The sequence below is a fragment of the Notothenia rossii genome (genome assembly GCF_949606895.1).
Source record: "Notothenia rossii genome assembly, chromosome: 4".
Lineage (NCBI taxonomy): Eukaryota > Metazoa > Chordata > Actinopteri > Perciformes > Nototheniidae > Notothenia > Notothenia rossii.
The window spans coordinates 19617919-19635067 of NC_136902.1; the positions used below are offsets into that span (position 1 = coordinate 19617919).

A 17149-nucleotide genomic window follows, 5' to 3' on the forward strand; every position below is an offset into this window, starting at 1 on the left:
TACCATATATATATATATATATATATATACAGTATATATATAATATATATATATATTATGGTCTTCAGCATTACGTTCATCCTATTTGCATGTCTAGCAACTGACTTTGAGCTGAAGTCTCTGTTTGCGGTTAATAGGCTGGTTTTACAGAAGTGAAAAAAAAACCTGTAGCTTCCTCTCGTGTTCCCAAAAGCATATCACACCTACAAGGTGCAAAGATATCTATCCTTTAGCTGCTCTAAGATAAAAAGCAACTTCAGAAGAAGATATGGTTTTAGTTCAGCATTCCATTCTGTCTAAGCAGCTAAACTAAATAAGGATTATATCTTGACTTGAATCAAACCATTCTTTTTATTTTCTTAACAATGTTACTTTTGCAATACATATGTTTACATAATCTTGACTTTCTTAGACAAATAAACACTCTTTTTGGTAGGCTATACAACACAATTGATCTTGTCAACACAATGGGTCTTGAACTTTGTTTCATTTCTCGACAAACCCTCCTTGTCCCTTTTCAGCATAAATCGGCTATTAAAATTCATATTGAGCACACAAACATCTGAGTGTGGTTGACCTACACATTTCCTGTTTCTTTTACAAAAAAAAGCGGATGTCAGAGACAGGAAAGCTGCTTTCCTGAGGTACGTTTAGAAACGAAGTTGTCGCATACGCCCATATCTGTGCACTGCATTTCCTTTACTGCACGGCACTGAAATGACTCAACCCAGCAGCACAGCCTCTACATGTGCAACTCGGTGGAAAATGTGGCTGTACAAGGTTTTAAGTGTCATATGTAAGTTTTTTAAGAATATCAGACTTATTTTTTGTGTTTTATCTAATTATACTAAGAATATGTACATGTTCTTAACATGTGATTCACACTGAACAAGAATCTTAATTTGTTTTTAAAGGTTTCACTGCTGTTTGTGCAGCTCAGGCTCCTGACGATGGTAAGGAAGAGTTTAAACAAACATTTTGTTGAATTGAACTGTAAACCAATTAACCTGTTATTAAATGTTCAGGTTGCCTGTACTGCAGTAGACATAAGCAATCTTCAGGAAGTCAAACTCGATGAAAGTTACCATGAGGAACATGAAGTACTTAGTTGTCACAAGTCTAGCACTTCCTACAATTACACAGCTGCCAGGGAAAGGTACAGGTGATAAACACCTGTTATTAAATGTTCATGTTGCCTGTAGTGCACTACTGTACAAGCAATCTTTAGAAAGTCAAACTCGATGAAAGTTACCATGAGGAACATGAAGTAGGCCTACTTAGTTGTCACAAGTCTAGCACTTCCTACAATTACACAGCTGCCAGGGCAAGTTTGTATTTCAGTTTTCTACAGATCTGTATGTTTTTAAGTTGACATTGTCTTCCCGCTCATGTCCTGCTCTTGATATGATATGATATGATATGGATAATGTATGTGCTGATATATATCAAATATCCCAGTGGTATTTTAACTCTGAGATAGCAGTTTATGTTGTATAACTTGCATTTTACTTTAAGGGGTTCTTGTTATTTTTTCTTGCCCCTCTTTTGTGTAGTATAACATTAAAATGTAAATGGTAGTGTTAAAATGATATGATTTTTAATTTAATTTAGTTTAAGAGTCTATCTTGATGGCAGTTTCTTGCAGGACCAATGCATTTCATCTATAACCTAAACTTTCCGTTGATTTCCTTATTTAGTAAGAGAGAGAGAGTAGAGCATAAATGCTGTCTGATTTGATCTTCATTCTGTTGTCTTCTCCTATCATCCTGCAGCCACCTCCTCCTCTATCAGAGAAGTTGATATGACCATTCCAACCACAACTCCCTATGGTGAGAATTTAAACTCAGTTATGCTCTAAAGGTATATCTAAAATGGTAAGTATGTTCATCCTGTAGATTGAATGAGGATATGACTTCCTGACTGGTCACCATAACATTTTGTAAAATACACATAATCAATATATGTACTTGCATTGATTTTGGATAATAATATCTAGAGACAAAGAATCATGAGAAAGCAGAGCTAAAAAACCAAAAAAAATTACATTGAAACTATATTTCTTTGACAGTAAATCTTTTTAACTGTGATACAGCAGATAACACCTGTGAAATCATCGAGGGCGTTAACAAAGGTTTTAGCACTTATGTCATGTTTTCCATCTGCAGTGGTTTGCATCTAACTGACAGAACACCACAATCGGTCTCTCTGTCTTTTATAAGAAACCGGCCTTTAAATCTGCAAAACAAAAACGGCTAAACTGCTACTGAAATAATATGTTATATAATTACAATTATAAAACGGACAAGTCAAATCAAGCAATCTGATTGGTTCTTAGCCGTGATATACTGAGCGTATACCATGGGTAGAATTGTAAATTACTTTTCACAACAAGTCAGTATCCCTCCGCGTCTACGAAAAACAGTATACCAATGGGCCAATTTGCTTTTCATACTGGAACAAGAAAGCAGCGGAGAAGTAACGGGGCAGAAACCCTCCTTTTTACGCAGCGGTCCAGACATAGACATCAAACGGCAAAACATATTCAGTGTGCAGTTCCTTTGGCATTAGGGCAGGGATATCTAGACACTTTCCAAGGTTTGACATAATGAATTGTGCTACTTTTAAAGCAAGCAACGATGTTTTCAAATCTGTAATCAAAGAGGTCCGCAAAAACACTATCGACCAATCAGATTGCTTGATTTGACTTGTCAGTTTTATAATTAAGCAATAGCTCACGACAGGCCGTGGTATATGCTCATTATATCACAAGTTTGTTTCGTAACGGAAGAAATTTTAATATATTATAAAACTGACATATCGGGCCGAACCACGCCCCTTAGCTGTGATATAATGAGCATATACCACGGCCTGTCGTGAACTATTGCTTAATTCTACTTTACTTATATTGTTAAGAAAGTGGTCTCAAATACCTTAAACTGCAGTCTGTAAAGAAATGTATTTTATTTAATAACTTGTTTTTAAAACATGGCATCAATTGTATTTACTTTCTATTATGTAGTTCATGGATGGATAAGTCAGCAATGGGTTGTGTCTCTAGTTGAATGATTATAATCAATCATATATTTAACATGTTTCCAGAGCGTCTTGTACCGATTGTGGCACGTCTGTCATCCTGGTTGGACGTGTTCCCTTCTGAGAAAGTGGAGTTTGGTTGTAATGTCAATAGCAGCTCTGAGTGGACCTTCACCTGGTACAGAAATGCAGAGAAACTACAAGATATAGATCCAAATGTGTCTGCATCGGGATCAAAGCTCACGATCACTGCAACCACAACAACATATTCTGGAAGTTATTCCTGTAAAGGTCATCACAAAACAAGGCCAGATGTTACCACGGAAACTAGTGCACCAGTCCAACTCAAAGTTTATAGTAAGTTTCATTATATTCCTTCACCAATATTTAGACGAAAGGGCAAGAAATTATTTAAATTGTATTTATTTTTCCTTTCTTATTAGCAAATCCCCCCAAACCCACTTTGACCCCGAGTTCAAAGTCTAACAAGATGTTCCCCGGAGAGTCTGTCACCTTCACATGCAAGGTTGATGCGTCCTCTGGGTGGAGTTATCTTTGGTACCATAATAACACAGAAATCCAAACTTCTGATCCTAATTTTCGAGTTGACATAAATCATTCTAAAAGTGGACAGTACCACTGCAAAGCCAAAAGAGGCAAAAGCCCATTCTTCACAGAAGTGAGTGAAGCAACAACTCTACAGGTCTCTGGTAAGTTGTTTACATTTGCACTCACTTCCCCAACAATAAGGAAACATTCATTTCTACTGTACATACATGGGAATTTAAACACATGACTATTACAATCATCATAACAACAAATAACTGATGTACTCAACATTTCCATGTTCCTGTCTCCTTTTCTTTTATAATGCAGTAAATCACTTGAATTAAGTTTTAACTTTAATTTCAGACCCACCCAAACCGTTTCTAAAGCTGCTGAGTCCCTGGATGGATGTGTTTGAAAATGAGACGGTGGAGTTTAGCTGTGAAGTGGAAAGCGATGACTGGACGATCACCTGGTACATAAATGAAAAGGAGGTTCAGTTTGAGGATGATCCAAACGTGGAAACAATGTACTCCTCTCTCAACATCACCTCGGCCACTCAAGCCTATCAAGGAAAATACTCTTGCAAAGCTGAACTCGCATCCAGGAAAGTCATCTCTGAATTCAGCAACACGGCTGATCTGAGAGTTTATGGTAAGCTTTCATACCTCTGTGTAGCATTAATATAAACTATATTACACCCTCAACTATATTACACCCGATTTGAGATCATAACCTTTTCAGCATGCATGTCATGTCTGCACGCTAAAGATATAGCCCTGCTCTGCCCAAAAGGTAACAAAACCTGCTTATCTAACATGCTATATTTTGTTTGTTAAAACAAGTGTGATTGACTAATCCACAAAAAAACTGTAACAGCTGAGGTGTTATTTCTTGACATAAAGCGGTGATTAACTGAAAGTTGTCAGGTTTGTGGATTGTGTTGCATTTGAACAAAGATTAGCTGTTTCCCTGTCGATGTATTATGATGTCTTATATTGCATCCCCCCTGTTTTAGTCTGCGTGTTCAGAATGACTAATGTAACAACATTAACATGTAACTTCTCTTTGTGATCAAATGTTAATGCATACATGTCATTTATCAGGTTTTGTGGTACTGTGTAGCAGTAATAAGATGCGCTGTGATTCCTTTCTGTTTTAGGAAACACACCAAAACCAACCGTGAGCAAGGGTCCTACTCTTAACCCGATGTATGTTGGAGAAACAGTGAACTTCACCTGCAAAGTTATTGTGTCCTCTGGCTGGGAGTATCAATGGTACAGAAATGGAGTAAAAACCACTACCGGGGAAACCATCAGCATCCCTCTCAGTCTTTCTAACCAATACTGGTGCATGGCCTACAGAGGTGATACAACCCAAACAGAGTTCAGTGACAAAATGCAACAAGATGTACTTGGTAGGTCAAAATAGTCATCTTATTCAAAGCAATGTGTGTAAGAGGATGTGCAATTGTTTGATGTAAATGTCTGAAATGCTGTCATTACTGGCTTAAAAACCTCCAGGCTGCTTTTCAAATAAGCGAAACAGCATTTCAAGAGCTTCTTGCTTCCGTTCTTTTATGTATTTTCTGTTGAAACAGGATGTTGTGGTATAGCATGGTGCAGAATGGATAGTTCAGAGGTGTGTCTCTGAACAAACAGTAACAGAGGAATATAAACTAAAAAGAAAAGAAGGGTGTAGAGGAGTTACTCCTTTTAGCAGTTCACATATGCCTCCTATGCATTTTAAATGTATATATGTTTAGAGCATATCAACTATCAACTGATCTCTGTTATATTTTAAGGCTTTTTCGTTTAGCAACTTATGGCATATGTTCCTTGTATTGGTAATACTTGATTTAATCAGTGCTTTTTACAGTTGTTTTATTCCAAACTGTGTGCATTGTGGAATATCGTGGTTGGTTTGACAACATTACCATCATTCCTAAGATTCTTAGGTTTTCTTGCCACATTGTAGAGTTGATCATCTGTCATTAGATATTTGATCTACAGGGTCTTTCCTTCTTTCCTTCAGTCTTTAAAGGTAATACTTGATATTGGGGTCATGAGACAAATTCAATGAGGATCTATTTTAAACCAGCAGGAATCTGCAATTGCTGTATTGTTGTATTGTAATGCATCCACAAGAGCATGTTTTCCACACAGAACCTCACAATCTGCTGAGTGCAATGACCTGAACAAGTGGTTCATGAGTAAAAAATGGGTGTGACTTAATCATAAGTGTGAGGGCGTTACAGCACCATTGAAAAAGGAACTCTTATGAACATCTTAATATTTTAAGAGGTTTGACATAAAGCTTAAGACTTAACCTCCTCTTTTATTTAAGAGTCATTTAAGGCTTTTGCTTGTACATTCTTATGGTTTACTGTATGGTCAAATTATACGTAATTACATACAATTAGAGTATAGATGTTTATGCCTCTCTTGTCTCTCCCTCTCTCTTTAGAAATCCCTGTCCCAACTTTGAAGCTAATCACACCGTGGCTGGATGTGTTCCCCACGGAGAGTGTGAAGTTGAGCTGTGGGATTAATGACAACTCTGACTGGATTTACAAGTGGTCCAAAGATGGAAATGAGGTTCAAGCTGACACGTTTGTATCTTTTGACTCGAAAGGAGCAACCCTTTCCATCAGCTCGGCTTCAGCTGCACACACGGGACATTATACCTGCAAGGGACAGCTGGGCCAAAGGTCTGTCAGCAGCCGCTTTAGTTCTACACTTAATCTCACAGTATATGGTAAGGGTTTTTGTTATAATTGGGATGTTACCATGGCATTTTAGGTACAATGACACATTTTGGGGGAACATGTGATATGTTTGGGTTGAGATAAATAACTCCATACTGATGGCAATGGCATGTTTTCTGACCCTCAGATGAGAAACCCACAGTCCTACTGCAGCAGGATCCAGAGTACAACGTGATGTTCCCCGGAGAGTCAGTCTCCTTTAGCTGTCACATTACTGTCTCCACTGGATGGGAGTACCTGTTTTACCAAGATAGTAAACCCCTTAATGCATCTGGAAACAAGTATCCAATCAGCTCTGTTGACATAACACATTTGGGATTCTATAAATGTGAAGCAAAGAGGGGCAGTGGCCAAAACTATATCACCATCGTCAGTGAGGCTATTGGCCTTGAAGTTGAAGGTATAACTTCTTCTCAAAATGTATTTATACTTTTGTTTCAGGCGTTGGAAGAATTTTCCAGTTGTGTTTCTGCAGTGGACGCTCCTGGCTAGTCAGATGTTTCATTAGATGTTTACTGTAATTATTTCTTCTTTGTGTTTTCAGAGAACAAGCCTAAGCCATCGATGACTCAACAGCCAGATGTTGTCAAGGTGTACACTGGAGAATCAGTGTCCTTCGAATGTACAGTTGAAGCCTCGTCTGGCTGGGTGTACCAGTGGTTCAAAGATGGAACACCACTCCTAATCAACAACCGTACTTTCAGCATCAATGATACCAATTTGTCGAACAGTGGGAGTTATAGTTGCAAGGCCACAAGAGATAAGACTACGTATACTACACAGCTCAGTGAAAGAAGGTCCTTACTCGTGTCTGGTAAGCCAAAGAAAATTACTTTTGTAGAGGACAAATGTTGCCTTTGTCTGTTTTTTAAATCGATTTCATGTTATAAAATGTGAAGGTAAAACTCACTTGAACAAAATAGAAAGAGGGTCAATGTAAGGATATTTGAAATTCGCCTAATACGTCTGTTTTTCTCCAGAAATCCCTGTTCCATCTTTGAAGCGGATCACACCGTGGCTGGATGTGTTCCCCACGGAGAGTGTGAAGTTGAGCTGTGGGATGAATGACAACTCTGACTGGATTTACAAGTGGTCCAAAGATGGAAATGAGGTTCAAGCTGACACGTTTGTATCTTTTGACTCGAAAGGAGCAACCCTTTCCATCAGCTCGGCTTCAGCTGCACACACGGGACATTATACCTGCAAGGGACAGCTTGGCCAAAGGTCTGTCAGCAGCCGCTTTAGTTCTACACTTAATCTCACAGTATATGGTAAGGGTTTTTGTTATAATTGGGATGTTACCATGGCATTTTAGGTAAAATGACACATTTTGGGGGAACATGTGATATGTTTGGGGTGAGATAAATAACTCCATACTGATGGCAATGGCATGTTTTCTGACCCTCAGATGAGAAACCCACAGTCCTACTGCAGCAGGATCCAGAGTACAACGTGATGTTCCCCGGAGAGTCAGTCTCCTTTAGCTGTCACATTACTGTCTCCACTGGATGGGAGTACCTGTTTTACCAAGATAGTAAACCCCTTAATGCATCTGGAAACAAGTATCCAATCAGCTCTGTTGACATAAAACATTTGGGATCCTATAAATGTGAAGCAAAGAGGGGCAGTGGCCAAAACTATTTCACCATCGTCAGTGAGGCTATTGGCCTTGAAGTTGAAGGTATAACTTCTTCTCAAAATGTATTTATACTTTTGTTTCAGGCGTTGGAAGAATTTTCCAGTTGTGTTTCTGCAGTGGACGCTCCTGGCTAGTCAGATGTTTCATTAGATGTTTACTGTAATTATTTCTTCTTTGTGTTTTCAGAGAACAAACCTAAGCCATCGATGACTCAACAGCCAGATGTTCACAAGGTGTACACTGGAGAATCAGTGTCCTTCGAATGTACAGTTGAAGCCTCGTCTGGCTGGGTGTACCAGTGGTTCAAAGATGGAACACCACTCCTAATCAACAACCGTACTTTCAGCATCAATGATGCCAATTTGTTGAGCAGTGGGAGTTATAGTTGCAAGGCCACAAGAGATAAGACTACGTATAAAACACAGCTCAGTGAAAGAAGGTCCTTACGCGTGTCTGGTAAGCCAAAGAAAATTACTTTTGTAGAGGAAAAATGTTGCCTTTGTCTGTTTTTTAAATCGATTTCATGTTATAAAATGTGAAGGTAAAACTCACTTGAACAAAATAGAAAGAGGGTCAATGTAAGGATATTTGAAATTCGCCTAATACGTCTGTTTTTCTCCAGAAATCCCTGTTCCATCTTTGAAGCGGATCACACCGTGGCTGGATGTGTTCCCCACTGAAGGTGTGAAGTTGAGCTGTGGGATGGACGGCACCTCTAACTGGACATACACATGGTTCAGAGACGGACAGCTGGTCACGAAAGATGATGTTCTGTCTTTTGACTCCGATGCAGCTAATCTCTCCATCAGTTCTGCTTCAGCCTCTCAGCGTGGACAGTACAGCTGCTCGGCACAACTCAAGAGCCGCTCGGTCAGCAGCAACTCCAGCTCTGAGACAACACTGGAGGTTTATGGTGAGAATTTATTTTTTGATACAGTAATTTAACAGATTTGTTTTTTACATTTCGATTTACATGTTTTTTCAACATACATTAATATTACCAATTTCAATCAATATTATACTATGACCTTTTTTCAACTTATTATACTATGACCTTTTTTCAACTTATTATACTATGACATTTTTTCAACATATTATACTATGACATTTTTTTCAAATGTTTTTCGACATACTAAGACTTCTTTTTTTTTTATTTCGACTTACGTCTTATGGTATTTTCTTTACTGTGACTTTTTTCGACATACTATTTTTGTAATTCTTTTTTTTACAACATACTATATTAGGACTTTATTTCAAAATACTATATTAGTCTTTATACTATGCTTTCAAATTTTTCGACATACTAAATATGACTTTTCTTTAAAAAATGTTCGACATACTTTATATGACCTTTTTTCAAGATACAACAATATTACTTTTTTTCTTTGTTCGACATAGTATGATTTCTTAACAATGTTTTTGACATACTATACTAAAAACCTCTTTTTCAAAAACGCATTATGACTTTTTTTAAATCGACAAACTACACCATGCCTGTTTTTCATATTTTTCTGACATACTATATGTCCACAATATAACTTCATATCCTATGACCTTTTTTTTTAACTTACTATCCTATGACTTATTTTCTTCAAAAATGTCCACACACTATACTTTGGCCTTCTTTCAAATTATTTCCACAGATACAAAACCCAGAGTCACACTGATGCAGAATCCCAAACACAATGTGATGTATACCGGAGATGCAGTCACCTTTAGCTGTCACGTTAATGTGTCTTCTGGATGGGAGTACCTGTGGCACAAAGATGGCCGTCCTCTCTCTGAATACAATCACAACATCAGCTCTGTTGTGACAACAAACACATCATATCAATGCCAAGTTAAAAGAGGAACAAATACAGCCTTCCACTCGGACCGGAGCCAGGCTGTGGGACTCGAGGTTAAGGGTACGTTCATGTTCACCTTTCAAGGCTTTTAATGTCATGTGTGCATAGCTACAGTGTATTTATGACAATGACAATCTTAGGTCACAGGCTTCCTTCTAACGCTCCTTTGAATGTGTGAAATTGGTTCAGAACAGTTTTGATTGTATTTCTACAGAGCGCCCAAAGGCTAATATAATCCTGTTAACTGGCTGGTCGGAAGTCTTCTCCACTGACAGCTTGGCGCTCCAATGTGAGATGCCAAAAAGCCATGACCTATGGAACTACACATGGTACTAGACATAAAAATATAACTAGTTACAGTAATGCTTTGGAGGAATGTTTACGAAAGTCATTCACGTTGTGGATTCGCACCTTCTCACAGGTTCAAAGAGGGACGTCAAATCAATCATCTGATCTCTGAGAAGCACACAGTCACACCCCAGAATAACACGGAGCAGAGCCTGTACACCTGCCAGGGAATTCGCAGTGGTAGACCATCTTATTCAAAATTCAGTGAATCTTTCACAACCAAGAACCTACGTGAGTATAACTGAGGTCGGAATAAATGTAATTTTTACTTTGCAAATGTTCCATCCCCCTTTCATTCTGTTTTACATGTTTTATCTGCAGTTTTGAAGAGGAGGGTGCTTCTCTCCATCTCTGGCCTTATCTTCTTTGGCATCATCGCTGTCCTCCTGGGATGCATTGTCCTCAGAGTCTTCCGGAAATCAGGTTTTGATTTAGTTTTGAAAACTCTTTAGGTGCATGGATTGTCAAAATTGAAATTCTTAAAAAGCCTTATTCAATATTATCATAGTAACACGTTGAATTTATATTTGCAATTACCAGTTAAAGAGTCAGATATTTCCCTCAGGAGATCATTGAGACCCAAAACAGACTAAAAAGGAATTAATGTAAAGGTTGTTTTTGCATCTTGTTTCTGCTGAGTGTTATTACAAGTATAAATGTGACCGCTTCATGTCATCTCAAATGAACAAACATTAGTCACAAGAAGGTAATCTTTTTTTGTTTTTACCACGTAGATGATGGTGACGACAATCCAGAAGAAACAGAGCTGTTTCTCACCATGGCTCAGCTTAAGGAGCGTGATGGTATGTTGGCAGCATCTCTCGTGGGTTTGTGATTTTGGTTGTTGTTCCTGCATTTGCTGCAGACAGAGCCCCACCAGTGATTCATTTTTTAAACTGCCTACAGACAGTTTCAAGTTAAAATCTGACTATCAAGGTTTGCCTTTAGCCTTTGTTATTTTAAAAGTTCCTTCCTCCCTACTGCAGATGCACCCTGTCCAATGGTTCAGTACATCACTGATGCGGAACTGAATTCTTCACCTAAGGGTAAGAAAACTACAGATGAGTTAAGCTGTATTACTATGCAAGTGTTTTGAAAGTTCTCTAGGTTTTATCCCTAATTGACATATTATGTGTTTTATTTATTTTTAAACAATCTGACTTGCAGAAGGGGAAGAGAATGGAACAGCCTGCAGTGAGACACCATTACCAATAACCTCACACGAGGATCAAGGTAAGGAAGTTTCCAAATTACACTTTTCTAATTTAAATATTATCCCTCTGATACTTGTTTTTTATTATCCTTATATATATGTTTTTTTATTACCTACTTTGCAACTTCTTTTTTTTTATTGTTTATGTTCACAACCACCAGATACCAAAGCAAATTCCTTGTATGTGTAAACGTACCTGGCAATAAACTTGATTCCGATGACAGGTGCTGGGCCCACTGACCTTCTTTCTTTATAACTAAAATGTCCTCATACCTTCATGTCTTTCTAGCCGTGACGATTGAGAGCAGCGGTACAACAGAAAACAATGGTGGGCTGGTTTCCTTTAAACAATAACTCAACATACAACACCGGATTGAGTACAGAAACCTCCTGCTCACATACAAAGCCCTCCACAACCGGACCCCCACCTATCTTTCCAATGGGTGGGGGTCCTCCAGCATAATAATGAATCGTGGACCAATATGCTGGCTGGCATTGCCAGAGATGTGTACACATTTTTTCTGCACAGAAAATGTTTTGGTTGCACAATTCCGTTAGAATCTTAGACATTTTATTTCACATCATTAAACAGTTAAAGGGAATACAAAAAAATAATATTATTTATGTAATAAGCATCAATCATAATGTGTATGTTTGACTGCTGACAATTATTCAATTCACTGTAATATGTGTTAACTGAAGGAGAATTAGGTACGTTTTCAATTCTTCGAGCTAACACCTGTAGCCTGATGCATAATAGACATGTCAGACACACCTTTTCTCATAAATTGGTCTTTGTAAAGGAAAATGTGTGCAAATTGCTTCAGATGAGACGTACTCTATGAACTTGTTTGCCTATTTAAATGATTGTATTATTATTTCTGCAGCCCAAACAGCTTTATGTAGTTGGTTTCAATGAGAACTTAAATAAATCATTAAAGATCTTTCTAACGTGGATGTCATACGAAGGCATAATAATGTAACTTTGTGTTAAAAATAGACTGTATACTATGACTAGGTACGTGAATGTAAGTTAGTCTTCTCCAAAGCTTTCAGCAATGAGTGTTATTTTTTTATCTAAAGTGTGTAATGTTGTCTTCCTATGAAATAATCAAAATAAAAAATACAAAATGTTGCAATGAGTGTTCTTTCAAACAAAGAAATCTGATATAACTGCAAAAAAAACACATTCAACCAGTGTGGGTTTAGCAAGTCCAAGTGTGACTCAGTGGTGATGTCATCATGTGCACCTGTAATGAAAGACACAAGGGAAATAAATCAGTAAGGATATTATTTTACTCAAAAGTAGCAAATGGGCCATGTGTAAACATACAAGATACCTACTAACTCACATCTACTTGAGGATATCGGCCAGTTTCTCCACATAATATTCATAGTTCTCCTGACAATCCTCCCAGGGTTCAAAGATCTCTTCCTCCTTCTCCACATACGTTTCCCAGAGATGTACAAAGTCAGACGGCTTCATCATCCTCAGTTTGCAGCCGGTACTAGCCAGAGCTCGGAGCCCTTCCACTATCTCCGGCTCTTCCCACTCAAAGAGACGGGAGATGAACATGCTGAGATGGACTTTCTTACGTTGCTGGAGTACGATGGCCAACTTAGCTGTACAAGCCACACAAGGACTGGATGATACATACCATGTGACATCATACTCTTGGGAAGGGTCAGGGAGCACCTGAAAAGAAAAAAGGTTGACGATTTTGAAAAGCAAGGACAAAAAACATTAAAGGTCCCCTATCATACTGCTTTTCATCAATATATTATAGATCTCAGATATATACAAAACATGTCTCTGAAGTGTTTGGCTCCAAATACCAAACAGATTATTGTAGCATCCCATAATCCCCTCTGTTTCAGCCCTGTGTCAAAAGTTCTGATTCTCTGTCTGTTACTTTAGATGAAAATAAGGAGCCACTCCCCTCTGAGAGATATTTGGTTAAAAAGAACACAATGGTGCTCTAGGAGGAGAGGGGGGGGGGGGGAGGAGTTACCTTGGTTGGTTATTGGCTAATGGTTACACAAGCCAAAAAATCGTTATGACATCAAAAAAATCAAAAAGCGAGCAAATCTTTTTCCCTGAAACGTTCAGAATCTCTTTACAGGGGACACATGCTAATGAGTAAAAGACATGAAAGTGAAGTGGATGTTGCACGATTGGTGACCTTTAACACAGGAGTACATTTTCCAAATGTAAGATTATAATCAAATATCCCAGGGGGTTCCGACTGTGTTTTATGATACTACAGCAACACAAGAGCATCATTACCTGTTGAAAGAAGGCCTCTTCAGCATGAGCTGTGGCATGTTCATCCTCCATATAACCTCTCAGAGGCTCTGTGCTGCCTCCTGGTGTATCCACTCTGAAACACAGCAGGGTCTTGTTCCTCCCCGAGGAGTATTCAACGTTCCTGAACTGAAACTTGAAGTAGAAGGGGCTCATCTGTTCCCTGGTGGAGAGGAACAGTTTTGTTTACAGAGAATACCAAACCAAACAATTCATAAAAAACAGCACTAGATGTCTTTACTTTAACTTCTGTTACCTAGCTGCTATCACACTACTTTTACTCTTCTTTTTATTTTATTTTTTATAAATACTGGTACTGGTACTTGTTGTTGTCCACCTGGATGTGTATTTTTGTAAATTGTAATATGCGTCAATTCCATGTTTATCTTTAATATTTCTATGAATGCCTCTTAATTCATATTTTGCTATTTTTGGCTCTTCACTTCTGCTTTAACAATGTCAATTTCCCCTCTGTTGGACGAATACACGTATTCTGATTCTGATTATTGGGGCTTTTTAGGGCATGAATGTTGAATGAGTCAAAAGAAAATAGCACGTAAATATCAGCTTTCAAAGGTATCAGTCACCTTTAATTGTGGTGCATGACAGTGGCATTCACTTAATCTCCTAAAGCAGAGCATGAGTCTCTAATTTTGTGTTGAATTTGCCAGCAATCCAAGCCACAAAAAGAGTGATGGTAGTCCCTGAAATGGTGACACAGTGATTCGAATATTAATGAGGCTACCGCTGAGTAAACTGATCTTTCTATAAATATGTTTTGGCTATCACATCCTCCCATGACCTGAAGATGTGCATGATTCAGCAGAACAATAAATTACCCCTACTTTCTTTCTTTATTAATCTATTGTTATGCTGTTTATGAATAGCCGGATTGGTTTCACAGATAGATCTCTTATTTATCAAACAGTTAATACTCAAAGGACAGAGAGTGGGGAACAGATGCTAGGCGGATGGTATATCAGGGGCCTGCTTCTGTGTCTACTGTGACTCATCCCTATTCTTGTGCTGGGTTAGTGAGGATGGTATGTGCAAGTCATTATTTTCCTTCCTCATTGAAATCAACAATAGAACATACATTTGATACAATATGCCTTACAAAAAAACATCAAAACTACTAAAACACGTGGATGTGTTAAAGAGAATAACAGTTGTGTAAACATGTGAGACTGACTCTGAACTCTTGTTGTGTTCATTTGACTCACCCTGTGACAATCTCAAATGGTGGCAGTTCTATGGGCTGATACTCTCCATTTTCTTCATTGACGTTTGCCTCAGGCTCAGCTCCCGTTGCACCTTCACTTTCCCCATTCGTCTTCTCTTCCTCCGCCTTGGGCTGCGCAGGAGTCGTCTCTTCCTTTTTCACAGTTTTCACAGGTTTCACAGGTTTGTCCGGCTTTTTCACCACTTTCTCCTTCCCCTTCCCCTTCTCCTTTTCTTTGTCCTTCTCATCCTTGGCTTTGTTTTCTACCTTCTTCTCTTTTCTCTTAACAGTAACCCGGCTGTTACTGTCCGCCATGATTTTGAGCAAGTGGGTTAGAGTGTTAGATAAAGAGAGGGAGGGAAAGGGAACGAGAAATAGCTCAGGGTAAGTACTGAGATAACCCTAGTGCATTTACAGAAATAGATCCTATTGTGTTGTTAGATTCACAACATGTGTCAGGCCGAGGCAGGGATAAGTTGACCCACTCCCCCTCTTAAGCAAATGTAATACGGATGCCAATCTAAGAAAGGAAACTACCATATTCTGTGTATAAATATAAAAACTTTAAACAAAACTAGCGGCAGCTCTTTAATCCATCAGGCTTTGACTGTCAACAGGCCAGCAGCGGGCAGGTTATTTATACCGATGTTTGGCTGTGCGTGTCTGTGTGTATAAGGTAACCAGGGGTCTCTTGATACTTTTGTTTGTGCCAAATTCGTCGGCCTGCATACCGTAGACCTTAGCAATACACAAAGGTCAGGGAGCGGGCGCCCTGGATAAAGGGCAGTGCGGTACAAGACAAACACACACTTACACACACACACTTACACACACACACACACACACACACACACACACACACACACACACACACACACACACACACACACACACACACACACACACACACACACACACACACACACACACACACACACACACACACACACACACACACACACACACACACACACACACACACACACACACACACACACACACACACACCAATCTAAGAGAATATTTCCCTGCAGTGTTACCCTGTGCCAATAACCACTCAATCTATGAAATCACACAGCATCAATATGGTCCTCTGCTGGGGCCATTTTATGGGGGAGGGAAAACATTGCTCTATAGTGTGTGTATTTTGGTGTCAGTCTAAATGTGTATGTGCAGACATAAAATGGCTCTCTGCACTGCAGATGTAATAACTTGAGGCATAAGGGAGCTGGTGGGAGGGAGGGGGGGGGGGGGGCAGTTCAATTACAATTTCATTTCCTCCCTCATTCTCACTCTCTGCCAAGTAATTCATTTCAGAGGCAATTACCAATAGGACCGCAGCCCAGCCTGCTCCACTAACTCGAATGGATGATCTGTCACAGACGAGGGGGGGGGGGGGGGGGGGGTGCTCCACACACACACACACACACACACACACACACTTACAAACAACAACACACCCCTGGGGATGAACAAAAACACTTTTCAGAGCTGAACCCGCAGACAGATTCACAGATATCTAGCAAAACATGTAAATCCACAGAGGATGATCTATGATGGAAATCTAATTATCTCACCCAGATTAACACACTTCCTCTGAAGTGGTTTTCATCTAAACTGTTTTGCTTTTTGTTGAAAAGAGATGTAATCCTTTTGACAGTCCTTAAAATATCCATTGCAATTCCTTCACAGCCATCATCTTCAGATTGGTTGATGCCATTGTTCATTATTTATCACATAAAAAACGGTTTAGTGAAGTAATGTATGCCGTCTGTTGTAGCATTAGACAAGAGAACAGTAGCTACATATAGTTTCCTGCTATCAAAGTGCATTAGTAAGAAGGCTTTGTGAGCAGGGCTGGCTATGAGGAGAGGACATGGTAGGATGTGACTGCTGACTGCCTGCTGACTCAAAATTAACTGTAATGGAATTACTTCCATTACCCTGCCTCCCCACTGGCCAAGACAAAGATAAACACACTCTACAGCGTTAACACTTTCTCCTTTAAAGCGGTGCCCTGCAAAGTGGTATCAAGATATATGAGTTAGGTCAGACAAAGCAACAGCCACTGTTGTGCCACGTGCACTCATCCTCTGCTAGTTTTCTTGGGCAGATGCCGGGTCAAACCAATTACTATTCCTGAAAGTTGCAATGTAGAATTGGACATAGCAAAAAGTGCAGATAAAGAAAATGAAATTGAATTGACCTCTAACAAATCACACAACAAGT

General features: G+C 39.0%; 2 protein-coding genes across 3 annotated transcripts; one reads left to right on the forward strand and one right to left on the reverse strand.

Moving 5' to 3' along the window:
- Positions 1 to 686: 686 nt before the first annotated feature.
- Positions 687 to 12528, forward strand: LOC307036972 (Fc receptor-like protein 5). Its single transcript, XM_079677657.1, has 22 exons — positions 687 to 796; positions 915 to 953; positions 1773 to 1829; positions 3100 to 3390; positions 3477 to 3743; positions 3946 to 4233; positions 4742 to 4996; positions 6046 to 6336; positions 6474 to 6746; positions 6891 to 7160; positions 7327 to 7617; positions 7755 to 8027; positions 8172 to 8441; positions 8608 to 8898; positions 9629 to 9892; positions 10047 to 10161; positions 10254 to 10411; positions 10502 to 10603; positions 10915 to 10983; positions 11167 to 11226; positions 11348 to 11413; positions 11683 to 12528. The coding sequence occupies exons 1-22, from the start codon at positions 718 to 720 to the stop codon at positions 11745 to 11747; spliced, it is 4134 nt and encodes a 1377-aa protein (XP_079533783.1). The 5' UTR covers positions 687 to 717; the 3' UTR covers positions 11748 to 12528.
- apobec2b (apolipoprotein B mRNA editing enzyme, catalytic polypeptide-like 2b) lies at positions 11948 to 15535 on the reverse strand. Of its 2 annotated transcripts, none has more exons than XM_079677658.1 (4): positions 14922 to 15535; positions 13681 to 13861; positions 12746 to 13089; positions 11948 to 12643 (listed from the first exon to the last, which is right to left on the reverse strand). In XM_079677658.1, the coding sequence occupies exons 1-3, from the start codon at positions 15233 to 15235 to the stop codon at positions 12748 to 12750; spliced, it is 837 nt and encodes a 278-aa protein (XP_079533784.1). In that variant the 5' UTR covers positions 15236 to 15535; the 3' UTR covers positions 11948 to 12643; positions 12746 to 12747. The 2 variants fall into 2 exon arrangements, with proteins under 2 accessions (XP_079533784.1, XP_079533785.1); XM_079677659.1 differs by having other exon boundaries at positions 12738 to 13089.
- Positions 15536 to 17149: the final 1614 nt, after the last annotated feature.

Bases quoted from the DNA above. Each gene is read 5' to 3' on its own strand.
- LOC307036972 (XM_079677657.1), top strand. From the start codon at position 718: ATGACTCAACCCAGCAGCACAGCCTCTACATGTGCAACTCGGTGGAAA. The intron at 6,747-6,890 runs GTATAACTTCTT...TTGTGTTTTCAG, and splicing joins TATTGGCCTTGAAGTTGAAG to AGAACAAGCCTAAGCCATCG. The intron at 9,893-10,046 runs GTACGTTCATGT...GTATTTCTACAG, and splicing joins TGTGGGACTCGAGGTTAAGG to AGCGCCCAAAGGCTAATATA.
- apobec2b (XM_079677658.1), bottom strand. From the start codon at position 15,235: ATGGCGGACAGTAACAGCCGGGTTACTGTTAAGAGAAAAGAGAAGAAG. The intron at 13,862-14,921 runs GTGAGTCAAATG...CCTCTCCACCAG, and splicing joins CCATTTGAGATTGTCACAGG to GGAACAGATGAGCCCCTTCT. The intron at 13,090-13,680 runs GTAATGATGCTC...TTTTCTTTTCAG, and splicing joins AAGAGGCCTTCTTTCAACAG to GTGCTCCCTGACCCTTCCCA.